This window comes from Conger conger, chromosome 11, assembly GCF_963514075.1.
Source record: "Conger conger chromosome 11, fConCon1.1, whole genome shotgun sequence".
Classification (NCBI taxonomy): domain Eukaryota; kingdom Metazoa; phylum Chordata; class Actinopteri; order Anguilliformes; family Congridae; genus Conger; species Conger conger.
Window position 1 is genome coordinate 1,161,180 of NC_083770.1, and position 23,959 is coordinate 1,185,138.

General features: G+C 40.0%; 1 protein-coding gene across 3 annotated transcripts in view; it reads left to right on the forward strand.

Annotated features, from left to right (window-relative positions):
* Nucleotides 1-209: 209 nt before the first annotated feature.
* Nucleotides 210-23,959, forward strand: part of LOC133140111 (asparagine--tRNA ligase, cytoplasmic) — a 34,265-nt gene continuing 10,515 nt past the window's right edge. The window contains exons 1-9 of one of the 3 annotated variants that reach the window (XM_061259691.1): nucleotides 210-295; nucleotides 5,360-5,508; nucleotides 6,725-6,817; nucleotides 8,401-8,490; nucleotides 8,610-8,688; nucleotides 10,297-10,367; nucleotides 11,885-11,971; nucleotides 14,597-14,818; nucleotides 20,417-20,616. In XM_061259691.1, the coding sequence (XP_061115675.1) occupies nucleotides 5,449-5,508; nucleotides 6,725-6,817; nucleotides 8,401-8,490; nucleotides 8,610-8,688; nucleotides 10,297-10,367; nucleotides 11,885-11,971; nucleotides 14,597-14,818; nucleotides 20,417-20,616 (902 nt within the window). In that variant the 5' untranslated portion in view covers nucleotides 210-295; nucleotides 5,360-5,448. Of the gene's footprint in view, nucleotides 296-1,277; nucleotides 1,504-1,942; nucleotides 2,099-5,359; nucleotides 5,509-6,724; nucleotides 6,818-8,400; nucleotides 8,491-8,609; nucleotides 8,689-10,296; nucleotides 10,368-11,884; nucleotides 11,972-14,596; nucleotides 14,819-20,416; nucleotides 20,617-23,959 lie in introns of those variants that run through there. The other 2 variants (XM_061259689.1, XM_061259690.1) reach the window with 2 other exon arrangements.

Genomic DNA, 23,959 nt, shown 5'->3' on the forward strand with positions numbered 1-23,959 from the left:
GTTTTTCACTGATTAGATTTTGTTTAAGCTGTTAGTGTTTCCGTGTGTTGTTACCCTCTATGCTTTCCATAGTCTGTCTGTCTCCCCATTCATTCACTGTTATTCGTTTCACCTGCATTTTCACTTCCTGATTGTTTCCCACACCTGATTGCCATTCCCTCGTTACCTGTATTATTTAAACCCCTTTGTTTGTCCAGTCTATCGCCAGAATTTTATGTGTCAAATCCATCCAGCAGTACCTGATTGACTTCTCTTACAACTTATTTCATCCCGACTTCCACGTTTAGATTCTGCTGTATGTTTTATTTTCATCCGCAGTGTATCAACCTTTTTTTGTATATCAACTTTTGGAGTCTGTTTTTGTCTGTTCAGCCTGCTTGTTATCGTCCCTTCGCCTGTGACCATGATTAAGTTTTAGATGATCCTTGATACCTGTCTGCTGGAGTTTTGACCCATTGCCTGGACTTTGTACTACAAACTGCCTTATCCCTGCTGAATCTGTTTGCTGGCTATTGACCCTTGCCTGTTTGACTAGCCTGAACTTTCTGCCTGTTGGATTATTGTGATTGGGTTCACTGGTTCTACGGTCCTGATAGTTCTATGTATCCACACTTAAATGCTCAGTTTCATATTACTCTTTCACCTTCCATGCGTCTATCTTCATTCATTTCCCAGTTTCTCCTTTTCTATGCATCTTGTCTGCACCTTCTCCCTAATACCAGCTATGCCCCCACACGTGTGTTTCCTCTTTGTAATCGTCTCACCTGTCGCTCACGGTCTCATCATCAGTCATGTATAAAAGCTTACCTGTTTCTTTGTTCGTCTTGTGCCCTGCACTTCTGTCCACATACACTCTTGCATTTATGCTTGCCTTCTACTTACCTGTTTCCTGTGTTCATCCCGTCCTGTTCCAGTCCTCCTGCCTGCCTGACCCATCTCTGTCCAAGCCCTGCTCCAGCCCTTTGGCTTCTGTACCTGTCTCCAGTCCTTCAGCCCTCCTGCTCTCCAGCCCCCCTCGTCTTGATCTCCTGACTTCGACCTCTGCCTGTCTTTGGACTTTGCCCCGCCTCTCTCCTCGTGGGTTGCTTAGACTTTGACCCCTTCCCTGGAGGCCTTGCCACGTTATTGCCTATCCTGTATGGTAATGACTAAACAAAGGAAATTCTGTATAAAAGCGCAGAAAACGTGGTATCTGTGTTCTAATTATTCAAGTAACTCCACAGCTTTTATTTTGACAAACTCAGAAGTTTTATTATACAGGAAGTTATCTACAGGAAGGGTTACCTTCAGGAAGCTCCTGGTCTCGTTCCTCAAGACGCTCTATGCATGCTTGCGGCATTTGAAGACTTTAGGTCAAGTGGCATACTACCTAGCAAGATCCACATAGAGAGCAGATCTGGGATAGGCAACATTTTTTTTGTTTTTAACCATAGTTACGTCTTCCTAAAGAAAATAGTGACATGGCTGAAATAACTGCCAAAATTGAAGAGCAACTCTCAATCGGTAAGCTAGGCACTATTGCTAGCTACTATAGCGGATTGCATCATTCTATAGTTTTAGAAAATTGATAAATTGCCAAAGGGAATCGTAAGACTGTTTGGCTGCTTAGATCTGGAATAAGTAACTGCTAATTTGTTAGCTACTAAAGAAATCTTCCAGTTTGATTGGTGACTAAGTTCTTTATTCAAATGTATAGCCACCCTTCTGTTGGTGATTGTGCTTGTTAGCTAGAATAGATGGCTAAGAGGAAGCATGGGGACGTGTTGGCTAGTTACGTTAGCTAGCCAGTAAGCAAACGTGTGTTGCCGAACCTTATCGAACCATCTACCATCTGTCATTTGGCTGACCCTTTTAATCCAAAGCGATTTACAAATGCATAGGTTCTTCCACGTGTTAAACGCATCAAATCTATAACTAGTAAAATACGCATGAAGGGCTGTTTTAAACAAAAAGACGGTCATCGTAAGTGCAAGATCCACATAGAGAACAAAACTGGGATAGGCAACTTTTTTTTTTTTTTTACCATAGTTACGTCTTACTAAAGGAAATAGTGACATGGCTGAAATAACTGCCAAAATTGAAGAGCAACTCCCAATCGGTAAGCTAGACACTATTGCTAGCAACTATATAGCGGATTGCATCATTCTTTAGTTTTAGGAACTGGATAAATAGCGAAAGGGAATAGTAAGGCTGTGTTAACGTTTAGCTGCATAGATCTGGAGTAAGTAACTGCTCATTTGTTAGCTACTAAAGAAATCTTCCAGTTTGATTGGTGACTAAGTTCTTTATTCAAATGTATAGCCACCCTTCTGTTGGTGATTGTGCTTGTTAGCTAGAATAGATGGCTAAGAGTTAGCAAGAGGAAGCATGGGGACGTGTTGGCTAGTTACGTTAGCTAGCCAGTAAGCAAACGTGTGTTGCCGAACCTTATCGAACCATCTACCAATCTGCATTTTTTTTTCGTCATTTGGCTGACGCTTTTAATCGAAAAGCGATTTACAAGTGCATAGGTTCTTCCACAGGTTAAAAGCATCAAATCTATAACTAGTAAAATACTAATTAAGGGCCGTTCTAAACAAACGGACAGTCATCGTAAGTGCAATTTTTTATTAGTGTTACTATTTTTATTTATTAAGGGTTAGGGTTAGACAAGAGGGATATCGGAAGGGGGTGCAGGAGGCAGGAAATCAGGAGGGAAAGCCATTAACAATAATACAAAATGGAAAGTGTTGTCGAAGAAATTAAGAAGGGAAGTTGCCCTTAGCCGTCTATTGCTAAAACATAGCTAATATCTCAGCCAATTGCGAATGTGAAATGTAAGGAATGCCAACGGTGCCGAAAGGTCTTCCAGAATACGTCTAATCCGTCCACTTTCGACGCAGAAAATGAGCCTGTCAATAGGTCAAATTCTGACCGGTTGGCATTCTGGTGGCTGTTGTCATCCTTAAGGTGCATTAGCGCAACCTACTGTTAATTCAGAAAGTGAAACCAGTATATGTAACCTAATCTGAGTTTCCATATTTCAGTATTAATTTCAGTGTGATATCCTTTAATCTAGCTGTTCATTAATTTGCAATCATATGACGGACAGTTCCATGAAATGAGTTATCGTGAGCGACAGTAAGAAGGCAGAATCACAGCCTGTTTACATGTGAAGACTATGTATGTTTATGGATTTAAAAAAAATATTTTCTGCCTGTTTGTTTGAAATAGGCTACAGTATAAATCCGAGTGCAGTATAAGTACCTCACTATATTTTCAAAGAATAGACAGTGATGAACGTCTTTGTTGTAATAACTGGTCATGTTAGTACTAAGGTTCAAACAACCCTATATGTGCAGCCTGCTCGCCAAGTTATCTCTGCTCCAGATAGGGAGCAGAGATAAGGGATAAGGGAGTTTCATTTTGAGTACCACCAAACCATGTTTTTCAGAAAAATGGCTACAAAGTTTCTTTGTGAGAGTTACGTGAGACTGGGAAACGACCAACACTTTAACGAAACTCTGGGGCTATAACGTAACTGAAGATTTTTACATAAACATTGGTTTCTGTGAAATTGGCTGTCATGACTTATATGACTTATCAAATGCCTGTAGAATGGGTCACACACAATATATAGTATAAGATTATGCGTCATTTAGCCTATGACTTAAGGGGGCATAAGTAATACTATTTACCAGTTGCTACAAAAATTCAATGTGTATGTCATGCATGTGTGATCTGAAAAGACTATGAATACATACAAAGTGTATTCTGATTATCTTCTACCACAAAGACTGTCTTCATAGTCATTCGGGTAGAAATCCTCTGAAGTTTGCTGACTCATTCGGCTCATTCCAATCCCTTTTTTTTTTTTTCTCTCCCATTTTATTCTTTTCTTTGCTCCTGACCCAGAAATCGATTGAGGTCCACGATCTTTTAGGACATTTTAACCTGTTAAATGTTCCTTCTAGGAGCTAGAAGTAGAAGTTGGGAGCTCCCAATCTGTCCTTTGAGCAAGAAAACATCAGTGCAAAATCTGACATATGTGATCGACCTGTGGATCTACCTCTTCCTATTTTGCCACGCATCTGCCACATCTGTGTAACTGTTGTCTCCTCGAACTGAAAGCAAGGACATTCCATTGGCCTAATTGCCTAAAACGTTTTTTTTTAAATCGTTTTCTCGATTTTTTTTCCGTCTTCATTTATTTTTCTTGCCATTTTTCCGTGCCTCTCCTGATGGGTGGAGCTGGGAGCAGATGAAAGAGCAAATAAAAGAAAAAATATGAGAGAAATAAGCGATTGGAATGAACCCGTTTTCTCACTGTCATAGTCATGCTTTTTAGAAATCATGGCCCTGTAGTTGATTACTTTGTTATATTGTGTGATGAGACTCTTCTGCAGGTTAATGTGTTAAAAACAAAGGATATGCTTCAGGGATGTGACCTGTTAACCGATACTGCTTATGACCGCTAGGGGACGTATCCTTGTTTTTTTTTTTTTTTTTTTTTTTTTTTTTTTGACTGGATTACTGAGAAATCTAATTGTATTTTCAAACTTTATTTTCGGCCATCTCAATAGTTAAATGTCATCATTGTAAGTCAGATAATAGTAAGTCAGCCTAATTGCCAAATTAAATATTTACATTGACATTGTGCAGTGTAACCTCACAGTTGCAGATATCTGTACTTAAATCCCTGTAGTTTACATCCAGGCAATACTGGTCGGTCATGTAATTTTTTTAAATGCATCGGTTAAAATGATAATTCTTCATGTTTTCCATCCCTCTTCTATGGCTTCTGCCTGATAGACTTGATTGGCATGAAATCTGTGAATATGCTGCTGTTAACAACTTTGTTACAGATGGGGTTGTGCATTCAAAATTCCGTGGTCACGCAATATTTGCCTGATATATTATAACACCGGGTCTGTTTTACCATAGGTGGCTGGTCTAATGATTTAACTTTCATGCCAATGCAGGTCGCTGTACAATTTGATATATTCTTATCTGACGGTAAACTTGCACTTTGTATGCCAATGCATTTTATATGGCGTGGGACAATCGTGGTGGTCAGATTAACGTGTCCATTTTTTGCTGAAAGCAGGGAATTTTCGCTTTCAATCTCCTATGTAAAATTGAAATAGCCTCATGATAATGTTTTGCTTTATTTATTTTTATGTAGATAGTGCATAGTGGAACGCAAAGTTTGGTTTGCCGGTAGTGTGAATTTGCGTGTCATGGATGAAGAAACGCCATAGAAACAAGCCATAAGTGAACTACCTGCTATGTAAATGTATATACTTACACATTTTTATCGTTCTGCTGAAAGATTGAAATGATTAATGTGAATGTTCTCATCTTCCTTTTCCCATTTTAGGGGCGCTGTACGTCTCTGATAAGGAAGGAAATGATCAAGATGCTGATGGGACAGAAGAAAAACCTTTTAAAACCGCCCTAAATGCATTGATGTTCTTTGGAAAGGAACCATTTCCAACAATCTATGTGGACTCTCACGCAGAGGGCGAGGTACATTTGAATTGAATACAGGGACTGGCTGCAAACTCACATTGTCAGATAAGAGTAAAAAAAATGTGGTATTGTTTCATTAAATTAGCTAAACTCAAGATCTTTTTAACTTAATGTTGACTAAGTGAATACATACAATAAAAACAAAAAAAACTCCAAAGTAAAAAATGAGGTGGCTAAACGCAGAGAACAGACTTATATCATTTCAACTCTTTCATCATTTATTTACATGCACCTCCTCTTTCCCACTCCCTCTCTTTCTTCCTCATTAACACCTGTTGTCTTTTTTCTCTTCTCCATTTCTCCATTTTCCCTGGTCCTCATTTTCCCCTCACAAAATTGACCCACACTTTTGACATTTGTCCAGCTTCCACCCTCTGGAATTGGAAGTGGAAATGTGGCTTATGATGCTGTAGCCGTGCATGTAGCTAATCAGACTGACATGCTGTTGGCGCATGATGTGCCTGGGCAGATCCTGAGCTGATACAGTACCCACTAAAAGTGTAAATAATGTTACAACGATAAGAGTAGGTATCCAGTGAACTTATCTACCTTCATTTATCGCAGTCTTAACAAGATTATTACAGTTAGAATTGCTTTGTCCTTGCAAGTCTGTCCACTAATCGTATTATATGGATGGAAAATTGACACAAGGTTGAAGAGCTGGCTAGGACAATGCTTAATAGTGCGTGCATGGACACTTATATTTATGAATTTTAAATTTAGATTTTCTAAACTGGGAATCCACTCTTAATGGTTAATGGTGTTTTTGGCAATACTTTCTGGCCCTCTAATTGACATTGCTAGCATAACACCAGATGTGTGCAATAAGTGGTAATTTTTTACGTTATAATTATTGTAAAAATATGAACAAATGTTTGAACATTCTAATGTATTTTAAATATGTATTTGAAATGTACATATTCAAAGTACAATTTTGGGGTGAAGCGATGGCGCTAGTTTGCAATAGTAGCTTAATCAGTGCCGTTTATTCTAAACATGAGTGAAAATGCATGTTTATGAGCCGAAAAAAGAAACCGAAATTCAAATTTCTTATCGGTTACCCTGTTCTTGGAATTTTGGATCCGGTTCTAATTTGGAACCGGTTCTCGGTTCCCAACCTTAGCAATGCTCCAATTTACACATTGCTGTTGGCATATTCTTGTGCATTAATTACATTCTGCTTCATTTGAATATAATTTGTATTCTTTTCCAGCGCTGGGTAACGATCTCAAAGACCCAGATGAAGAATGTGAAGAAACTGTGGAACAGAGACCAGATGAAAAATACTACTAAAAGCAAAAAGGAGGTAGGGAACGATGGTTTGTAAGAGAATTTGTACAAAAAAAAAAAAAAATGTACACCTTTGGACCCAATCATATTGAGTCAGGTCTAGAGTAATTGGCACCGTTGATGATAATGGGGAGAACAGGCAGTTTACAATGGGAGCTGCATTTCGCATCGATCCCATGACAGATTTCAGTTTTAGATTTTTAATAAATGTACAACTTTTCTAAGAACATGTTTTCACTTTGTGAAATTCAACCTCTGCTCAGACCGCTGAAAGAAGCAATGATCTAAAGCAAGTCTGCCAAAACAGAAAAGTGATCTTCGGCACATTCAGACGTTTTTGCGGTCCATGGAGGAGTGTAAAAGAAGAGAAGAACATAGGTTATGCCAATTTATGCCGTTTAGCTAGTGAATGCTGTGAGCTACGGTTTTTATCTGTCGTTTCCTAATTTGTAAGTCTTTGGAGTGAAAAGTAACATAAGCTAACAAGTTATGTGATACGTGTGTGTGTTTATATGTATAGATGTACGATGGCTATTGGTTTCAGTCTGGCTCATCATGATATATTCCAAGCCTCTGATATTTGAAAGGATACATGAGATCTGTAGTGTGCAATTCTGTTGTATTAACCAATGTAGATGTCGCCAAAACAACCAAAAACAAGAATTGTACATATTGCCACTTTAATTTATGCATATTCTGATGCCCCAAGTTTCTTCCATTTCACAAATATTGAGACCACTCTGCTCCTGGGAAGACTCAAAGCTTTAGAAATTGTTTCATACCCTTGCCCTGAGCTATGCTGTGACTCAATTTTATTGCGGAGGTCTTGTATACACAGGTGTGTGCCTTCCTAAACTATGTCCAGTCATTCAATTTTATCCATTTAAAATTAAACACAATCAAGTGCAGAAAGTGAAGGGGTCTGAATACTTTCTGATACCTCTGTATATACAGGTGCATCTGAAGCTTGTTGATTGCTAGTTTACAGTAGTTTAGAACTGCAATAATACACCTGGTGGTGAACGTGAATTTATTTTAACCTGAGCTTACCATTTCACCTTCAGAAAAAAAATATTGGTTAGCAATATTTTGTAAACATTTACAAATTAGTTTTGGTTAACCAGTTAAACGTTTACCTGTTCACACGTCATAGGTTAGCCTATTTGTCAGATACATGTTTTTTTGATGCCACACCAGCTTAACAGGCCATGAAGGTGAGTCACTCAGTCAGAAATAACATTCCTCAGTCAGAAATAACATTCCAACGAAAAGTGAGAGAGGGTGCAGTGCTTCTGCGCTGACAGGCATGGGTCAACTCATATTCGGAAAGATGCTGATTAAGGCTAGTCCTAGACTAAAATCAATTCTCCAAACACAACTCTATTTAGTCCAGGACGAAGCTCAGTCTGTGTCTGAAACTGGCCCCTAGTTGTGCGACACATACTTTCCCCTTAGCTCTGTCAAGGTCAGGCTAAATCAGGCTTGCCTGGTCTTGTTTATAGTACAACTACCTATGAACTTGCCTATAATTTGTTAAGTTTACCAGTTTACTTGGCGGCATAATAAGTACATACCTTTGGCTCTACCTTTTCTCTGCAGGCTGAAGATTCAGACCGAAGGGAGAAAAACTTGGAAGAAGCGAAGAAGATAATCATTGAGAGCGATCCCAGTCTTCCAGAACCGAAAACGGTACGATCCATATCATTAGAATGTACATTCCATCAGTTGTTGCTGCTGTTGGCATCTTCATTGAAGCCTGCAACCTTATTTATACTTTTTATGTGACATGAGAACATTTTAATTTGCAGGCTAAAATCTATGAACTGGAGCCTTACCGAGGGCAAAGGGTGAAGGTGTTTGGTTGGGTTCATCGGCTGCGCAGACAAGGTGAGTGGACTCTTGACTGTGCACGAGTTCCATAAAAAATTTAAAACTGAAATCTCCGTAAGTATTGTGACCCTTTGCTGTAGCACACCAAATTGTGGTCAGGTGCATCCTTTTTGCTTCAATTACATTACATTAATGGCAGGGAGGCGTATGACAGCCCACTTGGAGTTTGCCAAAAAGGCATTTAAAGGACTCTGAGGGCATGAGGAAAAAGATTCTCTGGTCTACTGAGACAAAAATGTAACTCTTTGGGCAGAACTCAAAGCACTGTGTCTGGCGAACACCAGGCACTGCTCATCACCTGGCTAATACCATTCCTACGGTGATACATGGTGGTGACAGCATCTTGCTATGGGGTTGGCAATTTTTTCCATTTAAAATTAAATCTACAGAACAATAAAGTGTGCAAGAAAGTGGAGGGGTCTGAATCTTTTTGAAGCCACTCTAGTTTGACGAGACTGCTTATGCCGTACGTATGCCTCAGGTTCTACCCCTGTACAGAAAGCTGCAAACAAGATGGTTGCAACATAGGAAATCCGAGCACCAAGTCCAAGTCGGCTTATGCTTCTGGTCCATGCAGTAAAAATATCAGACTAAAAATTCTTTAAGGTTGCACATTAACTTTGTGTGACTTTTTTTTTTGAATAGACTTTATTGGCTATCTGTGCCTACCAATGCCAAATCATATCTTTGCCTAAATATTTTGTACCCAATACCTGAAATGATGCAGCAGAAGCAACAGTTCTCAATTAACTGCATGATAAAAAATAATGTCCTGACAGATTAATAAATGAATGATTGAATAAATCAGTGTATGCTAGGTTTTGACATGAGCAACAATCCTCATTTGATAGCCAAAGATTGCTGATGCATTTAATGTATGATGTTGCATTATACAGTGCAGTCCGTAAGTATTTGGTGTTACAATTGTTTTTCTTTTGGCTCTGTACTCCAGCACGTCATTCTCAAATAGAATGTCTCTCTGCTTCAAGATTATATATACAAAAATACAAAAAAAATGACTTTAAATAATTAATCCTTGTGAACATGTGCAGTGAGCTATGAGGTTGGTTCAGGTGGTTCAGAAAAAAAAAATTGGCCAGGATTTCCTTCTGTGTGAAGGGGATCATTTCCTTTTTTGGAAAGGTAGAGCCGGGGGGGCAGTCTTGTAACCGCATTATAATGGAGCATGTTATAATGGGGTTCAATATGGAGCATGTTATAATGGGGTTCAATATGGAGCATGTTATAATGGGGTTCAATATGGAGCATGTTATAATGGGGTTCAATATGGAGCATGTTATAATGGGGTTCAATATGGAGCATGTTATAATGGGGTTCAATATGGAGCATGTTATAATGGGGTTCAATATGGAGCATGTTATAATGGGGTTCAATATGGAGCATGTTATAATGGGATTCAATATGGAGCATGTTATAATGGGATTCAATATGGAGCATGTTATAATGGGGTTCAATATGGAGCATGTTATAATGGAATTCAATTGTATTTGGATTCTGGGCGAAGGCATATTCCACTTGTCTATGCAATTGCATCACCATCAAATTACAAGGAAAAAACTTTGTGCTAATGGGTTTTCCTCACAGGAAAGAATCTGATGTTCTTAGTGCTGAGAGATGGGACTGGCTTTCTCCAGTGTGTCCTTTCTGACCAGCTGGTATGTAGTTTCTGTTCTCAAACCTTTCTGTTTCTGTACCTCCACATGCTCTCTCCAACGCTACCTTTCACATTCCAGTAAGGGTTTAAACTAGAGGTGTGAAGGGTTAACCGGTTAAGCGTTTACCCAGTTAACCGAAACTGATTTGTAAACGGTTACAAAAAATGTATAACCGATAACTGATTTCTGAAGGTGAAATGGTAAGCTCAATTGAAAATAAATGCACATTCATCACAATTATTGCGGTTCTAAACTATTCTAAACTGCCAATCGACAAGCTTCAGTCGTTTGAGCAAGCAATCTGGCCATTTCAGGGGGTTTAATGTAATGTAATGTTGAAAATGCAAACACCACAGGAAATTGAATGCTACAGTATTGGTGTTATCAAATCATTTCTGCCACTGTTGGTTGACTTATGGCTTATGTTAACATTGTCATTTCTTAAGGTTAACAGAAGATCTGTGTTTATTTATTGGCACGCGAATTCAGACTACCCACAAACTGAATGTTGCTTTCCACTATGCTGTATCTACCAATAAACAAAGCAATACATCATTGGACAAATGTTGCTATATACTATAATACGCAATCAGCGGCCATTTCAGAGGGTTAAGCATGCAAGCACCCCTTGGAATTGAATGCTACAGTACTATAGTTGTCAAATATTTTTTGTGCGTTTTAAATCTCTAGATGTTAGTTCACTTATGGCTTATTCTATGGCGTTTCTTCATCCGTGTTTATTCGTTGACACTCAAATTCAAACTAACCCCAAACTGAGCTTCGCTTTCCACTATGCGGTATCTCCATAAAAATAATTAAAGCAATATATTATCATATAGCCTATTTATCCATCGGGTATTGAAAGCGGAAATTCCTCACTTTCAACGAAAAATGGAACGTTAGTCTCACCGCCACGATTGTCCTGCGCCATATAAAATGCATTGGCATATAAAATGCAAGTTTAGCGTTACATAAAAATATCAAGTTGTACAAAGACCTGTATTGGCAGGAAAGTAAAATTATAAGACCAGTCTGCTGTGGTAAAATAGACCCGGTGTTATATTGCATGATCATGGAATTTTGAGTGCACCATCCGGTCTGTAACAAAGTTGTTCGCAGCAGCACATTTACAGATTACCTGCCAATCAAGTCTCAGGCAGAAGCCATAGGGAGGAGGGATGAAAACGTGAAGAATTATCTTTTTAACCGATACATAAAAATAAAAAAGACACACGATCGACCAGTGGACGTAAACTACAGGGATTTCTGCAACTGAGGTTACACTGCACAATGTCAAAGTAAATGTAAATATTATAACCATGTGATTTTTTATGGAGAGTTCATAGGTTACCCGTGAAACTGGGAATGGCGCATACACTATTGTTTCACAATCTTGTAGCTCATGGTAAATCTAAAGTACTTTTGTGCATATTTATTAAGGGAGCCAATAATCCCACTATGTATTACCTTTGTGTTTATTACTTTTATGCTGCCTCTCTCCTTTTGTTGTATTCCAGTGTCAGACCTATAACGCCCTGGTCCTGTCCACTGAAAGCACCGTAGGCTTGTATGGAACTCTGACACCTGTACCTGAAGGAAAACAGGTAAGCATACAATTTGCTCTACTTTTGTCTTGAGTACATATACATATAGTGTGTTGGATTGCAAATATAGTTATTACATGCCTTGGTTATTTTGTCTTATTGAAACATTTTCATGCTAATGCATGCACAAATGACAACTTTGTTGCCTAAACCAAAGACAGCAAACATGGTGGTCTACATAACTGTAAAGATGCCCAACAATGTCCCATTGCCCTTGTAAAGCATAAACGCAATAGAACGGACATAACATTTTCCGAAAAGTCTGTGTAGCCAAGACACGCACAGCAGTTAGGTGCCATGCATGTAGCTTCAGCTGTGACACAAGCAATTTGTGAGCTCATTGCAGCCACACATTGACAGGCTTCAGGTGCATTGACAAATTAAGTAGGCGTAGGAGGGACAAACAAAAAAATAAAATTAAAAAAATTTAAAAAAAGGATTTTGAAGGGTAGTGTAAATTTGTTGTACATGGCTTGTATTAATTTAAAGGGGTTAATTGCCAGCAGAAAGTAAATAACCATTTGGAACAAAGTTTTTACCCTTCAATGCAGATGATGAACATGATTGTGCATGATTTCATGCCAGGCGGTATATTGACAGTGTAGTCAAGCAAACAATCGTGACACAACTCTGACAGCAAGCCACTTCACCCAGTACTGTCCATGCCCCAATTCACCCAGTACTGTCAATGCCCCAATTCACCCAGTACTGTCCATGCCCCACTTCACCCAGTACTGTCCATGCCCCAATTCACCCAGTACTGTCCATGCCCCAATTCACCCAGTACTGTCCATGCCCCGATTCACCCAGTACTGTCCATGCCCCAATTCACCCAGTACTGTCCATGCCCCAATTCACCCAGTACTGTCCATGCCCCAATTCACCCAGTACTGTCCATGCCCCAATTCACCCAGTACTGTCAATGCCCCAATTCACCCAGTACTGTCCATGCCCCAATTCACCCAGTACTGTCCATGCCCCAATTCACCCAGTACTGTCCATGCCCCAATTCACCCAGTACTGTCCATGCCCCAATTCACCCAGTACTGTCCATGCCCCAATTCACCCAGTACTGTCCATGCCCCAATTCACCCAGTACTGTCCATGCCCCAATTCACCCAGTACTGTCCATGCCCCTGACATCAGCAGCTTATGCCTAGAGACCTCTCGGATCATTGGCACTCTTGATAAAAATGCTGCATACAATAAACATCGATAATAATCATAATGCTCGGTAATGTTCTTTATTAAACACACCAAAGGTTGTCCGATCAACCTGCTTTTAATATGCAAATGGCCTTCAAGGTCATGTGCCTGGTTCATTTCGTGTTTTATATCACAGACTAAATTTACAGCACCTGCCATTTCATCACCTCAAGCCCATGCCCTTTTCCCCCATTTTATCTTTTGGGCTTGCCCCAGGTTGAATGTCTGAGGTCTTAATTCTCCCATTGAATATTATCTGGTTAAATTCTAAGATAAGTATCAGCTATAATGTATTATCGGTGGCTAGCTATGTAGCAACATGTTCCAGAGTTGTTCTGAACATGTTATGACCTCATGTAGGCTACTACTACTGACATTGACTACTGCAGAATAGTTTTCGGTTATCCGGGTGTTGATGTTCCAATTCCATAATATCCCCACTCCAATTCTTTGTACCTCCTCTTTTCCAAATGCCAGCTCAGGGAAGACTTTTGGAATAATCTTTTTTAAAGAACCTATGATTAATTTAACTGTTTTGATAATGATTTCTGCTAGGTGGAGTGAGGTCATTCATATCTAACAGGCTTCTACAGCATAAATATGACACAAAACTGCCATGGAGATTGAAGATTTTGAATCCCTGTTCCATAAAAGAGCTAAGGGAAAGAGCAAAAAGGGAGAGGGAGCAACTGATCTGCCAGCAACAGATGACAACGGCTTGCCAGTGTTGGTTGCATTAGTGGACAAAGCCCTATTCTTTTAAGTAGAACCTTGTATGGGAACCCTTGCCTCATTCGGATCAGCACCATGGCACTGTATAATTTCACATGGTTCTGTCGGCTACTTAATACTTTCATGTAACACAACACACAACAGTATTAATTTTATGTTGTGCATTTGTTACTGATACCACAACTACTGCAGCCAATGAAATAAATAATTAACACATACAAATTCTCCAATCGTCACGGATAATGATCGCACAGCACCCGTGCTCTGGAAAAATCTCATGAATTGTACCAGATGTTTGTTTCATCCCAGTGCTCTGCTCACCCTAGTGTTGACCAGTGGGGGTCACTAGATAGTGATGAAACATGGTCCCATAACTGACTGAACCATGGATGAAGCAATCGGCAATTGCCTGTTTGCTTATGGAGCTACCAGCCACTGTCAGTTCTGGCATTTATGCACTCAGGTTTTTGCCACTGCGGCTTAATATCAACTTGTCCTTGTTTTTAAATTGGAGAATAATGCAGGAGTGCTGCATCATGTTGTAATCTCAGAGCCTTGTAAAATGTATATGGTGTACCACAGAAGACAACTAATGGACACTAAGAGCATTATGGGCTGTATTACATTTGATTTTCTGAAATTGTTTGCAGTCATTTAATTTTGTGCTTTTACAACACTCACGTTCAGGCACCAGGGGGTCATGAGCTTCACTGTGACTTCTGGGAGCTGGTGGGCCTGGCACCGGCAGGGGGAGCTGACAACCTGGTGAACGAGGAGTCTGATGTGGATGTGCAGCTCAACAACCGGCACATGATGATCCGTGGGGAGAGTATTTCCAAGATCTTGAGGGTGCGGTCTACTGTCACCCAATGCTTCAGGGACCATTTCTTCAACCGAGGATACTGTGAGGTTAGCATGCTGGATTAGTGACATACGTACACAGTGATCACTTTATTAGGTAGACCAGCTTGTTGTAAATATTTACTCAACCAATCATGTGGCAGCAACTAAATGCAGAAAAGCATGCAGTCGTGGTGAAGAGGTTCAGCTGTTTTTCAGACCAAACTTCAAAATGGAGAAAAAAGTTAATTTGGCGGTGGAATGATTGTTGGTGCTAGACAGGGTGGTTTGATTATCTCAAACTGCTGATCTCCTGGAATTTTCATGCACAACAGTCTCTTACAATTTGCAGAGAATGGTGCGAAAAACAACAAACATCTTGATTGGCTGATTCAATATTTGCATTAACAAGCTGGTGTACAGGTCTATCGAATAAATAGAGCCACTAAGCCATAAATGATGGCATACATTGAACGCTTATGGGGTCATAAGCGGCTAACACTAATTGGATTAGATAGGGTACAATTGTCTGTGTCTCTGTGTCTCTGTGTCTCTGTGTCTCTGTGTCTATGTGTGTGTGTGTGTCTGTCTCAATGGGGGTGGCCTCGCAGGCTGTAAGATCCCAAACTTTTTGGTTTCAATTAGAAGTTAGCATCTGAGTCCTGCACCTTGGTTTCGCATTCTGCTTTTTCCATCACTGGTCTTTTGGAATGTTTGGCTGTTTTCACGTTTCTTGAGCATTTTGGGAGGAAACAAGCTGTGCTTGGTATTTTCATTCATCCATTTCCTTTGAATACTGAACACACGTATGTCAACACATAATAGTCACAGAGTGAGGACATTTAAACGAGGGTGTTGATGGTTAAAACAGCTGGATTCAGGAATTGCTGTTTTAAACACATTTTACATAATACTTGCTTCCCCGACATTACATTACATATTGTGTAGGTGACGCTTTTATCTCAAGCGGCTTACTGTTTATTAGACTATGCAGCAGACAATGAGAGCCCCTGGAGCAATGTGGGGTAAAAGGAGTAATATGGTGGTTGGTCACACTTTCTAGGTTTTATATCCAATTTGCACAAGTGGGCATTCAAGAAACATGATGAAAGTATTACATATGTCCGTTCTTTAGTTTTCAAAAAGTATTAAGTTTTAAATTTATCGTCCTATTTTCAACCGGTCAAGAATGTTCTCCTTGTAGTGCATCACACGAGGATAACCACTCCCCTTATCCCTCCCCTATAACTCGTCACCCATAGTTTGCGCCACTGGCCTCCAGGAAAGATGATGCAAATATTTGACTAACGTTTGGTTCACTTAAATTTAATATAATTTAAATTTGAGTGCCTTTTATGGGCTATTTGACAATTTCTAGTTGTATTCATTTAGCTAGCTAGTTTGCTTTCATAAGTACGTTATAGTTGTACTTTTATCTTAACTTAGCTAGCTAGCAAAAATCGTCATTGAATAAGTCAGCGTCCTTGCATGTATATGGATAGTTGATAAACTATGTTAGCTAGCTTGTGAAAATTCAGTCTCCCAAGATGAGCGGTAGCTATGGTAACAAACAATGTGTGCTGATTGAAAGAGCGGGCTGCCAATTTCCAATTTACCATGCCCGGACAGTTTTGGTGAACTCCAATAAGTTGAGGCATTTGGTTTCATCTGAGCAGACAAAATATTTCTGTAGACATTGTTCTACTTCTGCCTGCAGTCACATTATCGACAAAGACCGTAACACTGGCAGCCATGTAGGCCCAAGCCGTAACACCCCCCTCCATCATGTTTCACAGATGAGGTGGTGTGCTTTGGATCATGGACATTTTCTTTTTTCTCCACACTTTCCTATTCCGATCACTCTGGTAGATGTTAATCTTGGTCTTGTCTGTCCACAACACTTCCAGAACTCTTTGGGCTCTTTTAGGTGTCGTCCTGCTGGTGTAGTGTACTCTCTGTAGTCCTGCTGATGTAGTCTTTTATGTTTGGTAGACTTCTACACATCTACACCTGCATCCAGGAGAGTGTCTACTGTCATCCACGAGAGTTGTCTTTCTTGGTCGACTGGGTCTTTTGACATAATTTACATTTTACATTCACATTTTTGTCATTTGGCAGACGCTTTTAATCCAAAGCGATTTACAAGTGCATAGGTTCTACCACAAGTCAAAGCATCACATCCAGAACTAGGAAAATACACATGGAATGCTGTTCTAAACATAGTCGTCATCATAAGTCCATTTTTTATTTTTTTTGGTGGGGGTTTGACAAGGATAGGGATATCAGAAAGGAGGGGCGGGGGAAATCAGGAGGGAGGACTAAGGTAGTTTTAAAAGGTGGGTTTTGAGTCTGCGTCGAAATAGCGGGAGGGATCCTGCTGTCCTGACAGTGGTAGGCAAGTCATTCCACCACTGAGGAACCAGAACGGAAAACAGGCGTGAACGTGCAGCTCGACCGCCAGGTGCACGTAGAGAGGGAACCATTAGGCGACCAGAGCTGGCAGACCGGAGTGGTCTAGCTGGGGAGTAGGGAATGATCAAGGATTGTATGTAAGGTGGGGCAGTCCCCTTAGCAGCCTGAAATGCCAACACTAGGGCCTTGAAACGGATGCGTGCGGCAATAGGAAGCCAGTGGAGGCCAATGAGGAGCGGGGTGACATGAGCCGACCTGGGCTGACTGGTGATCAGGCGGGCTGCAGCATTCTGGACCAGCTGGAGGGGCTTGATGGCACGCGCTGGGAGACCGGCTAGGAGGGAGTTGCAGTAATCCAGGCGGGAAATGACGAGCGCCTGGACCAGGGTTCCAGACTAACTTTTCCACTGGTAGCACTGGTGCTACCAACTTTCTCAGTTGGTCGCACCAGCATATGATTTGGTCGCACCTTTTTTCTTTGTACAGCATGGTATTAATCAATGACCTTGATGAATAGTTGCATACCCTAGTTTTGCATTGATGTAAAGATTGACAGTGATTCCAGACTTGTTATTTGCAAAATATTTTAATCTGAACATAACTGAACATAACAAAACATAACAAACATAAAAGCAAAGCATAACAGCTTTGCTTAGCATAACAGTAGGGAGGGCAAAGTGGAGCTGGGTCAATGACATGACGTGCAAATTTCTGTGTCCGAGTGCATTATTTCCTTGTAAAATAATTAGATAAATTCATGACATATATCACGTCCTTCTATAAAACATATTTAGTCTGAATACATATTGAGTACATTCAAATAATTTAATTTTTTTCATGTTTTGGCATCTCAAACAATCTCAAAGTTTTACTTAAAATAAATAGTGGGAAAATATATTGACAAATATTTGGTTGCACCACCTGACATTTCTTGGACAGTGAAGTTAAAAATACAGTTAAAAATAGAAATTTTGAAATGTTATACAACAAGTGAGACTTGTTTAGACGCATTGTTCCAGATTCAAAAATATGCATTACATCCATTTTGAACAAACTTAAAAAAAAAAAAAACTTTTTAGAAGCTTTATTCGTCATTGACCCAGCTTTAGAATGTAGACCGCCGTGTGTGCACGTGAGCTCGCCAATAGATTTCTCACACAAAACGTAATTTGTCCACTTTTTTACTTCACAGTAGAGGTGATCAAACTTACAATAACTAAGTGCTAGTGTGTTCTAAGCCTTTACTGGTCCCTGTACGATGTTAGCATGATGTAGCTAGCATACGCGAATAGCACAAAGCCATACCATTTGCTTTTTAACGGCGTTTGGTCATTCGAACGATATAAATAAAAGCATTCGATTAAGTTCGACGGCACCGGAATTTTCTGTCGTACCGTCCATAAATGGCAAAAGTCCCACCATAGGATTTATTTAAATCTTTAAAAGTTATACATATACTCGAGAGCGTTAACATGATTGAAGTCTGACATGTCTATTGTCAAAATCCATTGAAACTATGAAAAAGTAACCAGGGACTTTGGACTTATAAGGCCGGACATACCGAGTACCCAGCAAAAAATATTGACCTGGCTACAGTCACACTTTTGACAGTTCGAACTGCCACCAACTGCCATGTATGAGCGCGTGAAGTAAACCAGCAAAAGCTATTGTGTCACCATTTTCGAGCTCCATATACGTAAAGAATGGAATGGCAGTGAAATCTGCCTGTTTTTCGGTGCCGTTCGGGGTCCAGCATTTAACATTGATGGAATGCTGGTAAAATTAGCGCTTAAAAGCCACAAAAACAGTCATTTTGTCACATTAAAATTCAACCTAAGCAGAATTATTGTCCAGCACACGTTAATTTAAGGTTAAACTGAGATAATAATCATAATATTCATGTTGATTTCCGGAAATATCATTTTTTTTTTATTGTTTGTTTGTTTCGCGCCTTTTGTCTTCAGCGCCGCTACGTACACGCGCACGCGCACTAATGATGAAGGTACAGGCAGTAAGAGTGCAGGTAGGGAGAGAGCGACTGAGCCAGTGAAGAAGAAAAAGTACTATTTTCAACCACAATGGCTAACGCAGTACCCGTGTGATATTCGCTGCCGGAGCGGCACCAAAACACCGGTGATCATCATGCACTTGCACTAATGCGACCACGTTGTAAAATTGTAGCTCGCCCACTCTCAAAAAATGGTTGCCTGGACTAGGAGCTGGGTGGCTTTCTCCGTCAGGAGATGATTGATACGGCGTATATTATACAGAAAGAACCTGCAGGTTCTGGCAGTGGAGGATACTTGTGGAGCTATCAAGAGTCTCCCCAAGATTCTTTGCCGTATGGGAGGAGGAAACTACAAAGTCCTCAGCAGTCAGTGAGAGGTCGATTGACGGAGAGTACTTAGCAGGGATGTAGAGAAGCTCAGTTTTGGCAAGGTTGAGCTTCAGGTGGTGGGAAGTCATCCATGCAGAGATATCAGCCAAGCAGGCAGAGATCTGTGTGGTGACTTGGGTGTCGGGGGGGAAGGAAATAAAGAGTTGGGTGTCATCAGCGTAAGAATGATAAGAAAAGCCATGGGAAGAGATAACAGAACCAAGAGACATGGTGTATGGCGAGAAGAGGAGAGGCCCAAGAACTGAGCCCTGCGGGACTCCAGTTTGTAGGGGGTTCACCAGTTATTTTCTTGTTAATAATGAACCAACCTGTTGACTTGGGCATGCCCAGGGTGTTTACAATGTTCTTGATTGATTTTTATTTCTGAGCCTTGTGACGGCCAGCTTAATTTGCATCGACACTGCTCTCTTCCTAATGTTTCCACTGCCCAAAAACAATCTCCAAAGGCAATTGCAAAGTCTAGAATCAGGACTAGACATCAACAGCACTCTTCTGCATTAATTAATGACTCACAATGAATACACCTGCCCAACGAAACACACCTGTGAAGCCAATTCAACAAAACCATTTAGAAATCACAGGACTTTTTGTTCATAGTTTCATTTGATTTCATTTTAAGGTATTACAAGTATTCGCTGAATTGGCTTCACAGATTTCAGCAAATTAGCAGGCAACAGTCACGTTTACCATACAAACGTGGAAAGCACATCTTTCGTTCATATTTTTGCCAAAGTACATCAAAAACTTGGAAACCCAGTAGCCTACCTCAAATGATGCTGCAGATACAGCACTACTAGAGTTCTCATCTGCCGAGCTTCAATAGGTTGTTTGATTGCCTATTATTGTCCTTTCCTCAGATTACTCCACCAACATTGGTGCAGACACAGGTTGAAGGCGGCTCAACTCTTTTCAACCTGAACTACTTTGGAGAAGAGGCATACTTGACCCAATCCTCCCAACTATATCTGGAGACCTGCATCCCTGCACTTGGGGATACCTTCTGCATCGCCGAGTCTTACCGAGCTGAGCAGTCCCGCACCCGCAGACACCTGTCTGAGTAAGTACCGTTAATACCACTCACCAAACGTACTGCCAAGATCTCCAAAGCCTTTTTTTCTTTTTTTAATATGGAAAATGAATGACTTTGCAAATTCTTGAAGCAAATTTTTGTGATGTTTTCCGAAAGCCAACAGTTTCCTTTCTTAAACGGATTACAATGTGAGTCAATGTGGTCATCACAAATCACTGTTCTATTTCTCAAGTAAAAAAATTTGTGTGTCAGGGCTGCAAAGCCACCATTTAACGGGTCACCAAGGCTCAAATTGAAATTTTACTGCCTAGGAAAAAAACTCCTTGCATTGAATCTTGAAGTCTTCACAGGTTTTTCTCGCTATAGTTGACTATTACAGGCCCACCAGCTGCTCTTTGTTGAAACACAGCTTATATGCAAACTTCACTGCAGTGACATTATCCTGGCTGGCGATCTTCACTGGGACTGGTTTAGGCCCTTGTCTGATGATTGTATAACTTGCTTTGCCACATTTATATTTCAAAATTATTCAAAAGAAGGAAAAGACAAACTTTAAATGTTTTTTTTAATGGAACAGTGTTTCATGGTATTCTTTTGCTGAACAGTAGTTTATTGGTTGATAAGCAACGGTATTGCCAACGTTCGCCATTAGCAATAATGTATCCCCACTGCACTAAAGGTTGCTAGCTAGCTTGCTAGTTTACATTACACCTGACGACACTAACACACTGACAGTAATTTGTCTTTATTGTAGATGTTTATCTGGACCCTGCCAGATAACTTTAATAACTTGCAGTTATTAAAATGACTCAATGTCGTTATGAGTCATCATTTGCTTCACTGGGGTATTTGCTTCACTTGCTGGTATTTCGATCCGATGATGTTGCCCTTGTTGTATTTTTTTAGCTCCTACTCCACTCCAAATCAAAGGACACTTTAAAATCACTCATTTTGTTTTACTTCGGTAGGCTTCTTGCGGAGAGATGATGATAATGTTAAATTATGTTCGTTTTTGATACAACGTAGATAACGGTGATCTTCGAGCCCGCAGTAATATTAACAGATGTGTAAACATTCCATTTAGCCCTGCATATATCATGGATATTGGCACAGCTGGAAGGCAAACTGACCAATAGAGACAATGGACCGGACCTATCCGTTGTGTAATCATATTTAATTGTATCGGTTTAATTCTCATAACGTGCTTGGCTTTTCAAAATGGTAAGAGCTCATGTCAATCGGCATGATTGGAGTGGTTCACTCATGACCATTGTTTACACATTCAGGCAAATGCAGCAGCACAGCAAATATGCAGTTCAGTGAATTCAATTAAGAACTAATATACTGAGCACTTTATTAGGAACTTATTACTTATTAATGCAATTATATAATCAGCCAATCATGTGGCAGCATTTAAATGGATAAAAGCATGCAGATAGGGGTCAGGAGGTCAGGAGCTTCAGTTAATGTTCACATCAACCATCAGGATGGGGAAAAAATTAGATCTAAGTGACTTTATTGTTGGTGCCACACAAGGTGGTTTGAGTATCTCTGAAACTGCTAATCTGTTGGGATTTTCATGCACAACAGTCTCTAGAGTTTGCAGAGATGCTGCAGAAAACAAGAAACATCCAGCGAGCAGCAGTTCTGCGGGCAGAAACGCATTGTTAATAAGAGAGAAAGTGACAGTAAAGCAAATAACCACACATTGCAACAATGGTATGCAGAAGAGCATCTCTGAACACACAACACGTCAAACCTCTAAGTGGATAGGCTACAGCTGCAGAAGATTAAATCTAAAAAGTCAAATGCCTAATAAAGTGCTCACTGAGTATATACCGCAATGACGAATAGGGTGGGCTCCATCATTTAATGCTTTGTAAAACGTAACTTTGTCAATTTCCTGTAGCCTACAATACGGCGACTGTAGCAATTCCAGGTTTGTACATGTGCAATTCAGTCTTCTGAATTGCACCACCTCCTGTCTTCTACCACCTCCTGAAGGAATGGTGTGATGCAAAAGTACTTGCTGCAAGCCTCTGAAATTAGGTTCATCATTTCAATTGAAGGTGATTTGTTCACCTTACTCCCCTAGCTTTCAGTCTTTCCATGATATTTAAATATCATGTACATTTTATTATTATCAGACGGAGCAATTGTCTATTCGCAATGTGATCATAGACTAGACGTTCTGACTAAATGAGTTCTTAAAACTGTGTTTGTTTTCAATCCATTGTAACGCTCCCCTTAATGCATTGAAAACAAACACATTCTCATCAAGATGTCAAGGACAGAGGTATCAAAGCTGACGAACGCATTGGGCTTTTCACACCTCCGTGACATTCATGTCTGTGGTCACTGGAATTTCAGAATAGGTGAGCTGCTTTTAGTCAGAATGAGTTTACTGGCTAACTGAGAGAAGATTAACTGCGTTAACCGGGCAATGGCCCCTAATGTCACCTCGTATTTATATGTATATTTTTTAAGATACATAATTCTTCACACGGTTTGCCTGCAGGAACAGCGCTTTTAAACTTTGAACTTTAAAACCGCACTTTCAAACAGGAAAATGATCTTCATTCATACAGAATATGGATAATTAGAACTACAGTGTTAAACTATAAAGGTGATCTGAAAACTCAAGAGCTCACTGTCCCAATCGGGCTGTTCCGTTTGGCTGGAGAGGTTCCCCTTGTTTGTAGGAGTGGTGTGGGGAAAGGAGAGCGTTTACTGTGTGAGTGCATACAAAGTCATGAGACTCTGTTTGCACTTAGCTTTGTTACAAATTCAAGTACAATACTTAATTGACACGATAAAGGGTAAAACCATCTCACCATATACAGTACCAAAGCTCTTTGTGAAATGGTGAAATTGCTGTTGGGGAGGACTGGGACATATTGTAAAAAAAATGTACTTGTTAATCAATTACTCAAAGATATGTGATTAGCGCTGTGAAATGTCAGCAAGCGTGCAATTTTCTGCAATAAGTCGTCACATTATGTTTGGGGCAATCACGGTTGTGTACAATTTAAACAAATATAAATATTGTCCAAGGTTTGTAAATTATGTGCGGAACATTTGTAAACAAGGTATGGTACAATTGTAAAAACTAAAATTACCTGCATAAATCATTAATATTGGCATTACTTTCCAGGACAAAACACTTCTGCATGGATGTTTAAACCAGCAAACAATTACGTGTGTCGTTTATTGTGAGCCTGGATGAGTTCTGGTTTCACATTTTTGTCTCTTGTCCACATTCTGTTAAAAAGAGACAAATTGCATTCCTTACAAACCGTTTATCTGGGTTTTGTATAAATAGAAACTGTATGAGAGTTCTGTGTGTAATGCACATCATGAAATTCCATAT